The 13,910-nt window shown below is 34.6% G+C and overlaps 1 protein-coding gene across 1 annotated transcript in view; it reads left to right on the top strand.

Moving 5' to 3' along the window:
• The window catches only part of cntfr (ciliary neurotrophic factor receptor), a 199,191-nt gene that overhangs the window by 81,105 nt on the left and 104,176 nt on the right, over window positions 1–13,910 (top strand). The window contains exon 3 of the mRNA XM_015340196.2: window positions 10,388–10,621. Coding sequence (XP_015195682.2) covers window positions 10,388–10,621 — 234 coding nt within the window. The remainder of the gene's footprint in view (window positions 1–10,387; window positions 10,622–13,910) is intronic.

Below are 13,910 nucleotides of genomic sequence, written 5' to 3'. Positions count from 1 at the left end.
ACAACAGATATAAATCTTCATTACTTCTGTATTTGTGTATTACAGCATTCACAGTAGAAACAAACAGATTGTAAAGACTTCAAATCAATAAAAGCTGTGATTAAGTTAAAAAGATTTTGAATCATACTTGATCATAATATAATTCATATAATTTCTGAGATTTAGATTACTGTTATTGCTGCTTCATTTTTTAACCAGTGCTGTTCCTATAAAATGTATTCAACAGAAATTAAAACAATGAGGATAATCCTAGTGAAATAAAACTAACAAAGAAAATATCAGCTCCACTGGTTGGGAACAAGAGCTACAGTACATACAGTGTAGCTCAATTCAATTTATTTTTATATAGCGCCTTTCACAACAAGGTTGCCCCAAGGCGCTTAACAAAGCGAGTGACCATACATTATGGATGGTCATAATGTAATGTATCATAATGTATATTCATAACCATCCATACATTATGGATGGTTATGAATACAGAACAGAAAAGACCAGTTCTTTCACACAACGTCCTATATCTCCATCTATTTTTCTCTACTCAATAAGTCTCAAACTACAGTATATTCAGGCTGGTTACACTTTTCTTTGCTTATGTGTTAAGGTTAATGTGCCCCAGTATATCAATTTCAAAATCATTTTTTCCACTTTTGTGATTTAAATATGTCATTATTATTATGTTATTGTTGTGTCATTATTTAGGGTCATTACTGCACTCACAAAGTATAAATGAAAACACAAAGTTTGTCATGCTGAGGGTATTACAGAAATCGCTGACTAAAACATAATAATTATTTTTGTGTGGGGGGTAAATTAATTCATTGATCAAATAGGATAAATTATATATTAAATTATAGTATCACTTTGCCAAACATGTTGCTCCACTTCACAACCTAGAAGCTCAAGGCAGCAGCCACTATGACAAATGCTGAAGTTCAGATACCAGGAAGACAGCAGCTCCAATCAGTGTAGTGACACCAACAACACAAGAAAAAGAGACATGGTGGTTTTGGAGGCTTTATTCTAAGAGCGTTTCAAGCACTGGGGACATTGAAGCACAGAAGAGATGCATCTCCAGACTAAAAAAAAAAAGTGTAAAAGTGAGGGAAAAAAAACTCTGGATCAAATTATTACAACCCTCAGTGGACTAGTGGAAAGAAGATTCTTTTTCAATTAATATTTTGCATATAAACTTTAAATCCATGTCACAACTTTTTTTTTCATTTCCTGACATGACAACCAAATCATATTTTTGGTAGCACAGAGTGGTATGTTGGACTGTAATTTGTGAATTTAGGATATGTTTCAAAAAGCAGTGGTTCCTAATTTATTTCAGTAATTAAACCCAATTGAATTTCTGCTTTTGTGTGAGGTAATAAGCCTTATCTCTATGTCTCACATAACAAAGCTAACAATCTAATGATATGTTCTCTACCCCTTCTATAAATACCTGCATTGAATTTAAATCTTCTCCAAAGGCATTAGGGAAGACAGAGGAAGCCATATCAAAGCTGAAGACTGCAGTTGAATACGATATAGAGATTTAAGGAAATGCATTCTGAACAAGGCCTAAATCAGCTCAAATTCCAATGCCTTTTTACAGGAAGCCAGTCTCAGCTTCAGCGCAAAGCTGTGCACTCTCAACCACTGAGCATCTCTTCCAAATCTGGTGAGAACAGAAACAGATGGATATGACTGCAGATAGTGGTTGGGTTTCCCACATCCGGTGGGGTCAGTAGAACTCTCATCCCATCTGCAAACCAGTCTGGCTTAGAGAAGAACAAATCCGTTCTTGTTTACTTTGCTTCCCTTCTCCCTGTAGAGAACTGACCAAAGCTTAAATGAAGTACACCCTTCCTTTCACAAGCAAAACCCAAGTGGAGTCTCAGCAGAAGGTGGACGTGTGCAGGCAAAGTAAGGCGGTCCTCTGTCCCCAGCAGTTTGTGGCTAATTAGCACTGAGAACTTCAAATGCTGATCACAAGGGTGAGGCAGATGAGGTGGAAAATTGGTTGAATTGCACAGTGGGCTTATTTTGGCGACTTCTACCTCCTTTGAAGGTCTGTAGTTGGAATCCAATCAAGAAAAATGACCTTCACTTGACGGAGGTGAGGCTGTACAAAAAGTGGTGGGGGATGGTGCTGGGGGGCAGAAGTGAGTTGAGAGGTTTGCTTATTAGCAGGGAAATTTTGTTAGTGTATGACAGCCAAATGTCCAATGGATGTCAACTGCTATCCATTGTTCTCTCTCCTCTCATCATCTGTTCTTTCCAGACTGTTCTTGAATGGGACACCCTGGGTTTAGGTAACTATATCCATGTCAGACTTTTGCCAGATTCACTGAACACTGAACATCAAAATTAACAAAATGTACTGCATTTCTCTGAATAAAAAAAATATGAGTTATAATTCTAAAACATTTTCTACCATGTTACAGTTTCCCCTGTTGGTTAATTAGCATCTTTTAAGATGTAAAACCTTAAGTGCCACTTTGGTCACTCCAATATTTCTGTTTTGTTGTTTCCTTTCATAATTTGTTTTTAGAAACACATTTCTACAATATGTCTTAAATGTACAGTACCTAGCTGTTTTTTCAACTGTTTAGATTATTTATGTCCCATTTAGAGTCCTTATGTCATGGCGTCTATGTACTGTATGTGCTTTTAAAATCCAAATCCAAATAAATACAATATTTCCTCAGAGACAACATATCAGTTGCCGTACTCAACTTAGACAAGCACAAAAATAGCAGCAGAAAGAAAATCAGACCTGATCAATTGCTAAGCGGAGACTCATGGATATTTCATATAATAATAGCTAGTGTAGACTTTTCTAGAAGAGAGTATTTTTAACTCAGTCTTCCATCTTGTCCAGCGTACAACTGTCATACCAATTTAAGGCAGCCTGTTTACCAGTGGGCTTTAACTGTGGCTAAGTTTTTATTGGAAAAAAAATTATTTCCTCTCAGCAAACACAGTCAATAAATTATATCTGGATTGTTGCTGAATCATGAAATAGGAATGATGAAAAAGTGTGAAATGCAATAGTGTGCTTTTAAAAGCTGCATGACACTAGGCAGGACTGAAGATTATTTTTCCTGTTGAATACAAATTTGCTTCAACGTCTTTCGGTAATTTAAATGTACAACACATTTTCCATGTGGAATACTCCTATTTTTTGAATGTAATGAAAACTAATTTTGCACACCACATTTATACAAGCCTTTTTGCTCTTTGTACAGTGTGTACATTACAACAGGCAAAGTACAGCATGCATTGGTTCAGTATTCAAACTCTACACTGTCAGAGTTGAATTGATATTAATCATACTGGGTTCTGATTTTTTTATTTAACACAAAAGATGCTGGTTTTTGTTGTTTTTTAAAGATTGAAAAAATGCTTTCAAGGCATTTCATCCATATGAGCTCAGTGAATGAAAAACAAAAATACTATTTTTGATGGCAAAGCTTCTATTATTACATTATATTGTGTACGGACATTGTTGATTTCAGACTCTTTAATGACATGCAGGTGTTTTCTTAGCCTTCTCTCACATGGCTCATCACTGTATCCTGCTTGAAAAACTGGAGTGGCGAACTGTTATAAGGTGATACTGCAGGCACGCTGGGCTGTGTAAGAGCACATCTGTTAAAGCCTCAGGTTATTTACATTCCAGTGTTATAGCTATAAACTGCAGCCCCGCCCTACACTCTTTTGAAACCTTGAAAGTTTTAGGGTGCCTTAAGCGGAAACTGGGAAGAGTCTGGGAACTGTGTGTTTGCTTCTATAGTTGTAGGCGCTTGGAATGTGCAACTGGACGCTATTAAACAACAACTCCGTAAGGTTATGAGACTCTTTGTGAAGTATCCTTGTAACTTGAATGATTTGAGCTTCTTTTATTTAAGATCGTTTTGCTTCAATGAGAACTATTTTTTACCGTTACGCGGTGGTGCTGGTGGCTTGACCAGTGCGACATTGGAACACGTGCCTTGTGCCCTCTGAGATTCGCTAAGTAGCAAAAAAAAGAACCACAGGATATGCCTTTCAAATAAATTCTGTTTAACAATAAAAAAGGGACTGGTTATACAGCTTGTTAAACACATGCTGTATAATTTAATGCTTTTATGAGTCCACAAGAGGTTTTATTTGAAGAGGGTATTAATTTACAGTAAGTGCTACCTCTGCTTAGTTTCTTCATCACAGATCACAAATAGTATGGTACTGTAGAATCTCCTGACAATATTGTGTGATTGGTAGTGCCTAGGAAATCAGTCATGCCAAACCAGTAGCACTGACAACAGTAAATGGAGTAGGAAAAACCTTAAGTGCTTTTACAGGCACCTCATCAACAGGACAGCAAAACTTGATGTGGAAACTTCATGTATGCCTACACACATTTCTGCATTCTGTGTCAGAACTTGACTGGTTTTGTTTTCTGCCAGTACTGTCCCTTAAGACAGTTAACCAAAACTGTTCACAGCTTTTCTTTTCAGTTCAATGTGTCTACAACACCTACTTTTACAGTACATGTCGTAGTGTGCTGTCATACTTCGTATTGTCATTAACTTATTTCTCTTTGCTTTACTGCACTTTTCCTTTGCTTTTTTAAACAATAAATGTCACTAAACATTTTGGAGGGCCTGTATTTAAAATTGAATGAGTTTCAACTCAAATATATTTACTAAGTAAGACCATATGAAAAGCTAAAAATATAAGAATGCTATCTGGCCCACAATTCTTGTTTGATTGTTAGTAGCAGATTGAACTGATAATCTTATTCAAACTTTTCTTGAATGATTCCAGGGAGTAACCTTCAATGACATGGCTCGGTAATTGTGAAGAAGTGTCCCCACCCCTCCTTTGAATTTTAAATACACTTCCTCCTGGACTTCAACCTGATGTAATGCATTGGGATGGCCTTGTTAATACTCTCATAATCTCCTCTGTTGAAGACAAATGCGATTCTTTTTTTTTAACTTCACTGCATTTGTCACAAGGGATTATTTTTATTGAGAGGATTCATCAGATTTTCTGTTTCTTATTATGTATATGACAACTCACTATTTATTCCCTTTAAAAACACATTTTTACTTGTCAACATGTATTTTTTTTTACTTGTCATTGTTGTTGTGAGATTTGATGAATGTTAAATATCCTTCTGCTAATATTGCATTAAAATGCATAAAAAATGTGATCACATTTTTTTTCTCAATCCATTTTTGTTCAGCACTGATTTAATCTGAAGTGCTCAAAAAGTTCCAGTGGAGGTCTGCTGGTTATCTTTGGTTGGTTATTCCTGGAGTGTACACCCAGTATTTTTTACTACTTTTTGAACATAAAAAATGTGGTCAAGCCCCAGACCACAGACCTCATGCCACTAGACCACATTAACCACTTTCTGTGTCAGGGGAGAGTTTTACAAATGAATAACGGGGATGCTGCCAAAGTAGAAGAATTAGTCATAAAAAAAAATAGCTGCCATAAGTCTGAGACCTTCAAAGCAGAACACACTTCTAATGATTTTTTGTTCTCCAAATTTCCCTGAAGATGGTGAGAACACTAAGTATCTGAGCTCATAACTGAACATACAACTAATTTAGTTATTACTTATCTTTGAGATTCCATGGAAATAGTACCAAAAATGTACTTCTGTGTATAAGTAGAGTATAACACAAAATACAGTCAAGTGAATGATAGACTTCAAATACATAATTGTCAGAATGTTTACAGCATTGCTTATTGGCTCAAGTTTAGTGCAATCATACATTATATGAAATATAATGTTTAGATTAATTGATTATGATATAATTTTTAGTGAGATTACAAAACAAATGTGATACTTTTACTGCATATTTTATATTTTTTAATAATAAAATAAAATTAAGATTTTCTGTGAGCTCTCAAGAAGCTAACAAAAATGTGTATATCTGCAATCTTTTCATCCCTGTGAGGATTGTGACAAAAGAACAGGGCTCAAACCAGCCCTGCCCTTGCCCTGTGGATCATAGGACACTGACAGACACATTCACTGAAAATTTAGAGCCACCAGTAACCTAGACAGAATGTATCTGAACAGTGGGAGTAAACCAGAGCCCTGAATAAAAACCCACGGGAACACCATGCAAACTCCTCGCATCCACAGCCTGGAATTGAACCCCCATTGGAAGTGCCCAAGAATTGTGAGGCAGCAGACAGTCGCGATTTCAAACATACAGTTCCAGTTAAGTTAGTGCAATATTTAAGAGTATTCCCTGTACAGAAGAAGGTGAGATATTATTGACAATCACTTTAGAATTTTGTAGACATTATTTCCACAGAACTCTTTGTAATGTAATTTTCGTTTCATTTTTCTCAATTCAAGACTGCATTAGTTTATGATAATTCATGTTGTATTGGGCCTTGGATGGAAGTAAATACAATATTTTTACCAGGTTATGAGGTGTGGAGATACAGTACTGTATATCTAAAGAACTAAATGATTACTGTACCAATCTCACATCAAATAAACTACCAGTTTTCATCCACCGTGTCCCATATTAATTCATAGTTACACTACAAAAAAGAAGTAGCTCCCTTAGAGGTAGAATCATGTTGATGTTCTGTGATTTATCCCAGAAGACCTTTACAAAATATGCACCATACGTAATCTACATTTCAAAACCACCATACATGACAATCCAACTACCTTAATTTCATTCACAAGTAGACCTTTTGTCTTCTGAATTTTCTCTTTAGCTTTACTGCTCTGAGAGTTTTGTGTGGGGAATGGATATTACATTTTGAGCCAAGGCTTAGCGTTTTCTGGTGGTATGAGGTTCCTGGCTATCCAGGAAAACATTCTATGATCCAGTGACATCACCACCAATGTTCAACTTAACATTGAGAGTAGGTCATTCTTAATACTTTAAGGGGACAACTAATATCATGGATGATTTTTTTCATTGTATTTCCATTATCATGTTCCTTAAGTTATTAGGCTCATTCTGAGGGGAAGGACAGCTGTTCCTAATCACCCCAGAACATTGCCTCTTCCCCTTTGCCCTGCAGTCCCAGCCAAATTTTTCCAAATCTTTCCAAGCTTGATGTTTTGGCTCGTGAAGCTTTCAGTGGAAATTTCACTTGTAAGGTAGTCACTTGGGCCCCACTCACGGCTCTCCTCCCCAGGTTTTATCTGAAAATCAAGATATCAATTAACATGGCTTGCTGAATTTTAATAAAATTGAGGAAACAATCATCTCTTGAAGAACACCGTACCATCTCTTGAATAATCTTTGCGATACAAAAAACACACACAAAATTATTAAAAGAGAGGTCTTACAGAGTCACACTTTTATGATGTTGATAACAAATAACAAAATATATGTTCATAATTATATTCATACCAGCTGTGATGAATTACAAAATTCTTAATATTGTTTACTGAAAAAGATCACTGCTTTTACATGCTATCCCTGCCATTTTTGAGTGCTTAGAGATAAGGGCCAGAAAAACACTTTGTGTCTCACTATGACTAAACTGACAAAAATGAAGAAAAATGTAGCCAATGAGACTGTACTTCTTGAGGAAAGTATTGAAAAGGTAGGAAAAGAAGAAGGGTAAATTATTCAAATTTAAGAATTTAAAATAAGCCATGTTTATGCTGTAATAATCAATAGCTGCTGTTGTGCAGTTCAGCCATTAATTCTAAAAAAATTGGCACAGTGAATGGATATGGAATGTTTGTAGTGTTAAAGAGAGAACTTCATTTAATTTTAATCTTTTGCTTATTAGTAGGAAATTCCTTGTAGGCTCTTAGTCTCTTAAGATGGCAACACTCTGCTCATGTATATTCAATATAGAAACAAAATGTCAGAATTAGTTTAAGAAAGGACTGTGAAGCCTCCATTTGCATGCATAGGTTTAATACCAGTTATGTGTGAAATTAACCAAGCCAATATAATCAGAAAGTACTGCAGACAAGAGAAGTGGAAATACATGATGAAATTCCAAAGCTTATCAAAATGTTTCACTACTGAATTATTAAAAAATAGTTTTAGAATTTTGATATGCAGTTATTATGTTAGGATTCTATATTACATTCTTTCAATAATATCCATTTTGTTCTCCAACCAAATCACATAATATTATCTAACTACAGAAGAGGAAAGCCTTTCCAGTTTGAAAATGAAATTTTCTAATATGAGTTTCCCAGAGTGGCATTGTACAGTATGTCTTACAACTTTTTGCTCCCATGGATAAACGTGTCAGAAAATATTTAGGAAAAACATACAAACCTAAAAAATTCTAACAGACTCTATTAACATTTTCTTTTTTTCAATACAGAAATAAGATGAAGCATATATTTAGCAATGGCAATTTGTGCACAGTGATTTTAATCTTCCTGTTTAGTTATGCACGGAAAAAACAGGTCCACAGTATGGTTTCAGAGGATTTTGTCCTACAGCACAAGACTGAAGCAGGACTAAGACAATTCTAGACGTAGATTTCTACAGCATTCCAAAGGACTGAAGTGCATAAAACCTGATCTGAATATTGCTGAGACTGGATGGAAAGCTGTTTGCTTGAAGGATACTAAAGTTTACTTCATGACTTGAACCCTTACAGTACATTGTTGGCCATTTGCTTTAGTGTTAATGTTGAATCAATCTTAGTGAGTTGTATCTCTGCTCATTTTAAAGGTACTGTATCTCATTTGGCAGGCTAAGAGTAAATGGGGTAGGAACCATACTTCTCTGCTGAAGCATAAAAAGACAAAATAATTATTGATTACCAATATGTTATTATATTGTCTAGGCTGGATGTGATACCTATTAATAAAGCATTCATACAGTATATGAAAACTACGAGTTCTGCTTTGGGCCATATAAGGAAAGCTTATTTGTCATGAACCTGGTTTAAAAGCAATTAAGTGTCTCAGAATCCATCTACCTTTCCTGTGTACCTTATTACAATAGTGACAGTGCTTTATCTGAATCAACATTTAAACCAAACTTCACAAGGCATTGTTTTGCCAAAGAAACTTGTTTCCTATAATGAGTGTTTGAAGCTAGTTTTTGAACAGTAGTCTTAACAAAGACAAAGTTACTCTAATTCTGATTTTTAGGCTACTTCATTTATTCAATTATTTATTTATTTTGACCACAGAGTATACAACAAGGACATAATACCTTATTATACTGCAAGTACTATTACTGTGTTCATGAAAAGCACCTTGTATTTCCTCAGGGAATGTTGAGAGAGCACGGTTTTATCAGTTCCATTTGTACTGTAGTAAAGTCCATTTCCATTTGATAGTGAACATTTGTTTTTACCAAAGTAAAATGAAAAAAGCAATTTTCTCTGTTTACTTTTTGTAATAACCTAGATTCCACACAAGGAAAATAGTAAGGACTGTTCACGAAGTAGTTCAACAGATTTAGTTCATTTTCACTTTATTTCGCCACCAATCACTGTGATAATCTGGCAGTCATTTAGTCACAAATATATATTTTACATTAGTTGAAAAAGTGTGTGGAAATGGTTGTCCTTGACTGTCAATACTTCAATTAACTGATTGTATGCCCTTGCTGTAACTTGGTTTTTGTCAACATATTAATTGACAAAAGGTAAATAATGACAAAACCTAAAATTAAGAAAAAGAAAGATTGCATTTAAAAGAACACCTCAATTTACCAAAATATCTGTACCCATTCCTTTTTAAATGAAATATGAAAAACACTCAGATTTGGTCAGCACAGTTAATTTAACTAAATCAGTTATGGCAAGTTAAACACATTACAGTGTGATTATATTGTTTGGTCTTTGAAATCTTTATAGTTGTGCCTGTCCTCTGAGTAATTAGTCATTGACTAGGTTGTCTGAACAGTAACAAGTCCTCATCCCAGGATTGCTGCCCATTCTACATCAAAGTCACAGACTCGAGTGCTGGATGAATATTTAAACAAGCAAGAAAAACTTACTGGCATTAGCTAACATTAAAAAAAATATTTTGCTTGCAGTTACATTTAGTAAACTGGAAATGTCTGATGTGGTTTGATGAGGTTCTTATATTGTATTTTGTGGACAGAAACTGAGTTTCCTGCTTGAGCCTTTGCTTTGCTTACATGTTGTACAAACAAAACAAAAATGAATTACATCTATGTTTCCTCATTTCTTCCTTAATCATTTTAGACCTCTTATTGCTTTTTCTACATATTGAGGCTTGGTTATTATTGAGAGCTACTACTGAGAGCAGGAAGCTGATTCCAAAGCAACATGTAGCCAGGAAATTGAGGCTCTGGAAAAGACAGTTCATTTATTTGAGGAGAGAGCTATAAGTAACATTATGTGGTGGCTATTTCCCTTATATTTTTGTACACTTTAAGACTAAACTGTCTGGCCTCTTGCCCCACAGGAGCGAGAATCCAGTATGAGAAAATTGGAAGTGATGTAACCATGCAGTGTGGCACATTAGACAACGATGCCTCCGTGACGTGGAAAGTGAACGGTACCGACGTGAAACGGGAAAAAGTGGAGGAAGGCCCAAGGCTGATCCTGAAAGGGGCCAACATAAGCGATAATGGATTCTACAGCTGCTTCGAGAATCCACACGGAGACCGGAGGGATCAAATTACGCTCCGTGTGGGAAGTGAGTACAAAAGTTTTTGTTTATTTCTGCATTCATCTTCTAGTGTTGTTTTCAATTTATCTAATCTCAATTTAGTTAGTAAGTTGTTATATACTGCATATCAAAATGTTGTGTTAAATATTATCATATTACTGCAGTTCATACTTAATTTCAAAATGTTTAATGTGCCGTCCACTGCATTCAATTAATATTCTACAAGAAACCAGTTACAGTACATTACATGATACATAAATGAAATGGATAATGATCTTTTAGGTACTCCCCTCCCAGTGAAACTGTCATAGATTCATACCCATTGACATCGGTGAATCAGCTTTCATATCAAGAAACCAGAAGGAAAGTCTCAAAGTCTCTGTGGTAAATGTCAGTGACTCACAAAACCAAAGCTTTTCATTAAAGTTTCTTTGCATGGTCACAAACAACCCATTCTTTGTTACTATAAACACATTTTTCACCATCTCAGGAGAAGTTGTACTGGTTTCTGTGACATCAAGATATAATTTATTTTATTTTACCAATGGCAATTTTACATTTGTGATTGAGATGGCAGCTAAATTAAGACCAACTCTCTGTTTTTTGGACCCCATTCCTATGTCCCTACTCAAAGCGAGGTTCTCTCCTCTTTGTCCATTTCATACTACAGTACGTATTTCATACTTTGTCCATTGAAAGACTTTCAATGAGTCTTGTAATGGGTTTTGCTAAAAAAACTGGTATTGTAGTATTAAACAGATACTATCTAGTTTCCAGGTTTTCTTGCAAATATTCTGAAACTGACAGTTGCAGCTAAATTACAGTTTAATCTTGCATCTAAAGGAGCTCTTTAGACCTTTTGACTGACCAATTTAGTCAGTAATGTGCTGACAGTTTCCTCTTTTTTGGTTAGCTGAAGAATCATGTTTTTTTAAAATCTGATGCTGATTTAAGGTGTACTCAAGGAGTCCCTCAGGGTTTTGTGCTGGGACACTTACTATTTAGAATTCATACTGTATGTTTTGTCTCTTGGTCAGGATTATTTGGCATCAAGGACTGGGGTTTAATTACTATATTGATGATACTCAGATTTACCTGCAGACCAAATCAGCCACTTCTTCTGCAGTTTCTGCACTTTACAGTGGTCAATCTAATGTTAGGGTATGGAAACAACATATTTCTTATTCTTTAGATAAACTTTAACCAAAGTTAAGCTCCTAGACCCCAGCATCAGCCTTGTAAAGCTAAACACATTGATTTCAGTGCCCTTGTCAGTAGTGCTAAAATTAACCACTTGAAGGATATTAGAGACCTTGGTCTTACTTTTGATTAAGGGTTTTCATTTAAGCATTAAGCATTTTTCATAATATTCAGCATGCTGCAGTTCTTACACTCTTAGTCAGAATATAATTCATTTCATTTGGGAATTGCACTGGCTTCCTGTAAAATTTAGACTAGACTTCAGTGTTGTCTGGCTGTAAGGTAACTGAATGGTCTTGTTCCAAGTTACCATAATAGCTTTTTGGATGAGTATAGGCTACTGTGCTCTTCAGCACTTCAATGTTCGGTCTGCTGATTCAGGTTTTTCTTGCTCTACCAAAAACATCTCTTGTGTCACACCACATCTGTGGATCTCATTGCTCAAATCCTAGGGTCTCTGTCACTGTCAATATTTATGAAATTTGCCTTATCTATATATCTTAGAAATAATTATTTCTTTACGGAAATCTTTTCTCTGTGGTTTTTAATGTATTATTTAATTTGACAAAGGGGGTTCTATGGTCTCACTTTGTTGATATTTTACTTCCATTATATATCTTACATTTTGTATAAAGAAATATGTTAAATTGTTGTAACCATCACTTCCTCTTATAAGCTTCATTGAAAAAATCCAGTCCAGCTGTTTAGATATTTTTACAGTAGCCTACACTTAAATAGTTTTGAATGTTATGTTTCAATATGTATTTTTTTATTGAAACACAACTAATGAACCAATTGTTATTAGCAGTACATTTTCAAAACCAGAAGAAAAACATTTTGGTCATAACTCTTGTAAATTATCACAAAATATTTCCTTAATGTTTTCCACTAGCAAATTATTGTTAGGGTATATAAATTACACATGCAAATGGTTATTTCCTTGTAATAAATTTAGAGCATTAATATTGTATGACTGACAGGTTATAACTTGCCTTTAGTCATGCCTAATTTCACATTATTAAAACTGCACTGATTGTTCCCTTAAATCATTATTTTCTGTTTTAGGGGTAAGATATTAAATGTGTACCAACGGTGCTTTTTTCAACGTTCAAGTTGGTGCAGACTGGCTGACCACTAAGAGCCACTGTTAATAGTAATGTCCTTCTTCTTAAAGCTGTGACTTAAATGATAATGTATCATGACAAAATTGGTTTTCTTTTCAAAATTATTATTTTGATTCAAAACTTGCATCTACGGATATCAAAAACAGGAGTTATTCCTTAAAATACTGTAAAATTCTCTTATAAACTCCATTTGTATCTTACATAAATAAATCATGTTTCCAGTTCTTTAAAGGACATTATTCTTATTATATTTCTACTAATTAGCATCTAGTTTATTTACAATGTAATTAAAACGTTATGGTGAAACATTACCTCTTTGTTCAGAGTCTGGAAACCATGAGCAATATAGAAAGTTGTTAATTCTTCATTCCTCCATTATTTTTCATCTCATTTCTATTAAAAGAAAGACAGTAAAATCTGATGTTGACTGCTTGGTTATAATATTCTCTTTTTGAGTGCTGTAATATTGTGTTACCTCTCCACTTTTGTATAAAAAAACATTATGAAGAATATAGTAAAATTGTGACAAAAAGTATTTTTTTTTAAAAAGGTACAGTAAGTAAAACACAAGCAATGGAACTGATAAAATATGACTTTTTGCTGTTTCATTGTGAGTTGTTTTTTTGACTGTACAGTTCATTTTTTCTTCTTTTGTTTTGTTCTCATGGTAAACAAACATTGTGGTATGACATTTTATTTGGGTTACCCATTTTGGTTATTTAGTATTATCATGTGTTATCTTCTTATCAGTAATGACTTACAAGGATATAAGAATGGTTACAAATGAGAGAAGCCCATTCAGCCCATTTAGCCTGTTCAGTAGATAATTGATCCAAGGATCTTAACCAGCTGTTTCTTGAAAGAAGACAGAATTTCTGCATCAACAACATGATTAGGTAGTTTGTTTGACTCCCACATCCTTTCTTCAGCATGTTTATAAAAGTGAATATTCTCACGGTGTGTTTTAAGAAAAACAGTAAGAAAACACAGTG

This window comes from Lepisosteus oculatus, chromosome 3 (assembly GCF_040954835.1).
Source record: "Lepisosteus oculatus isolate fLepOcu1 chromosome 3, fLepOcu1.hap2, whole genome shotgun sequence".
NCBI lineage: Eukaryota > Metazoa > Chordata > Actinopteri > Semionotiformes > Lepisosteidae > Lepisosteus > Lepisosteus oculatus.
Note: the sequence above shows the minus strand (reverse complement) of the source record. Positions and strands in the feature narration are given on the sequence as shown.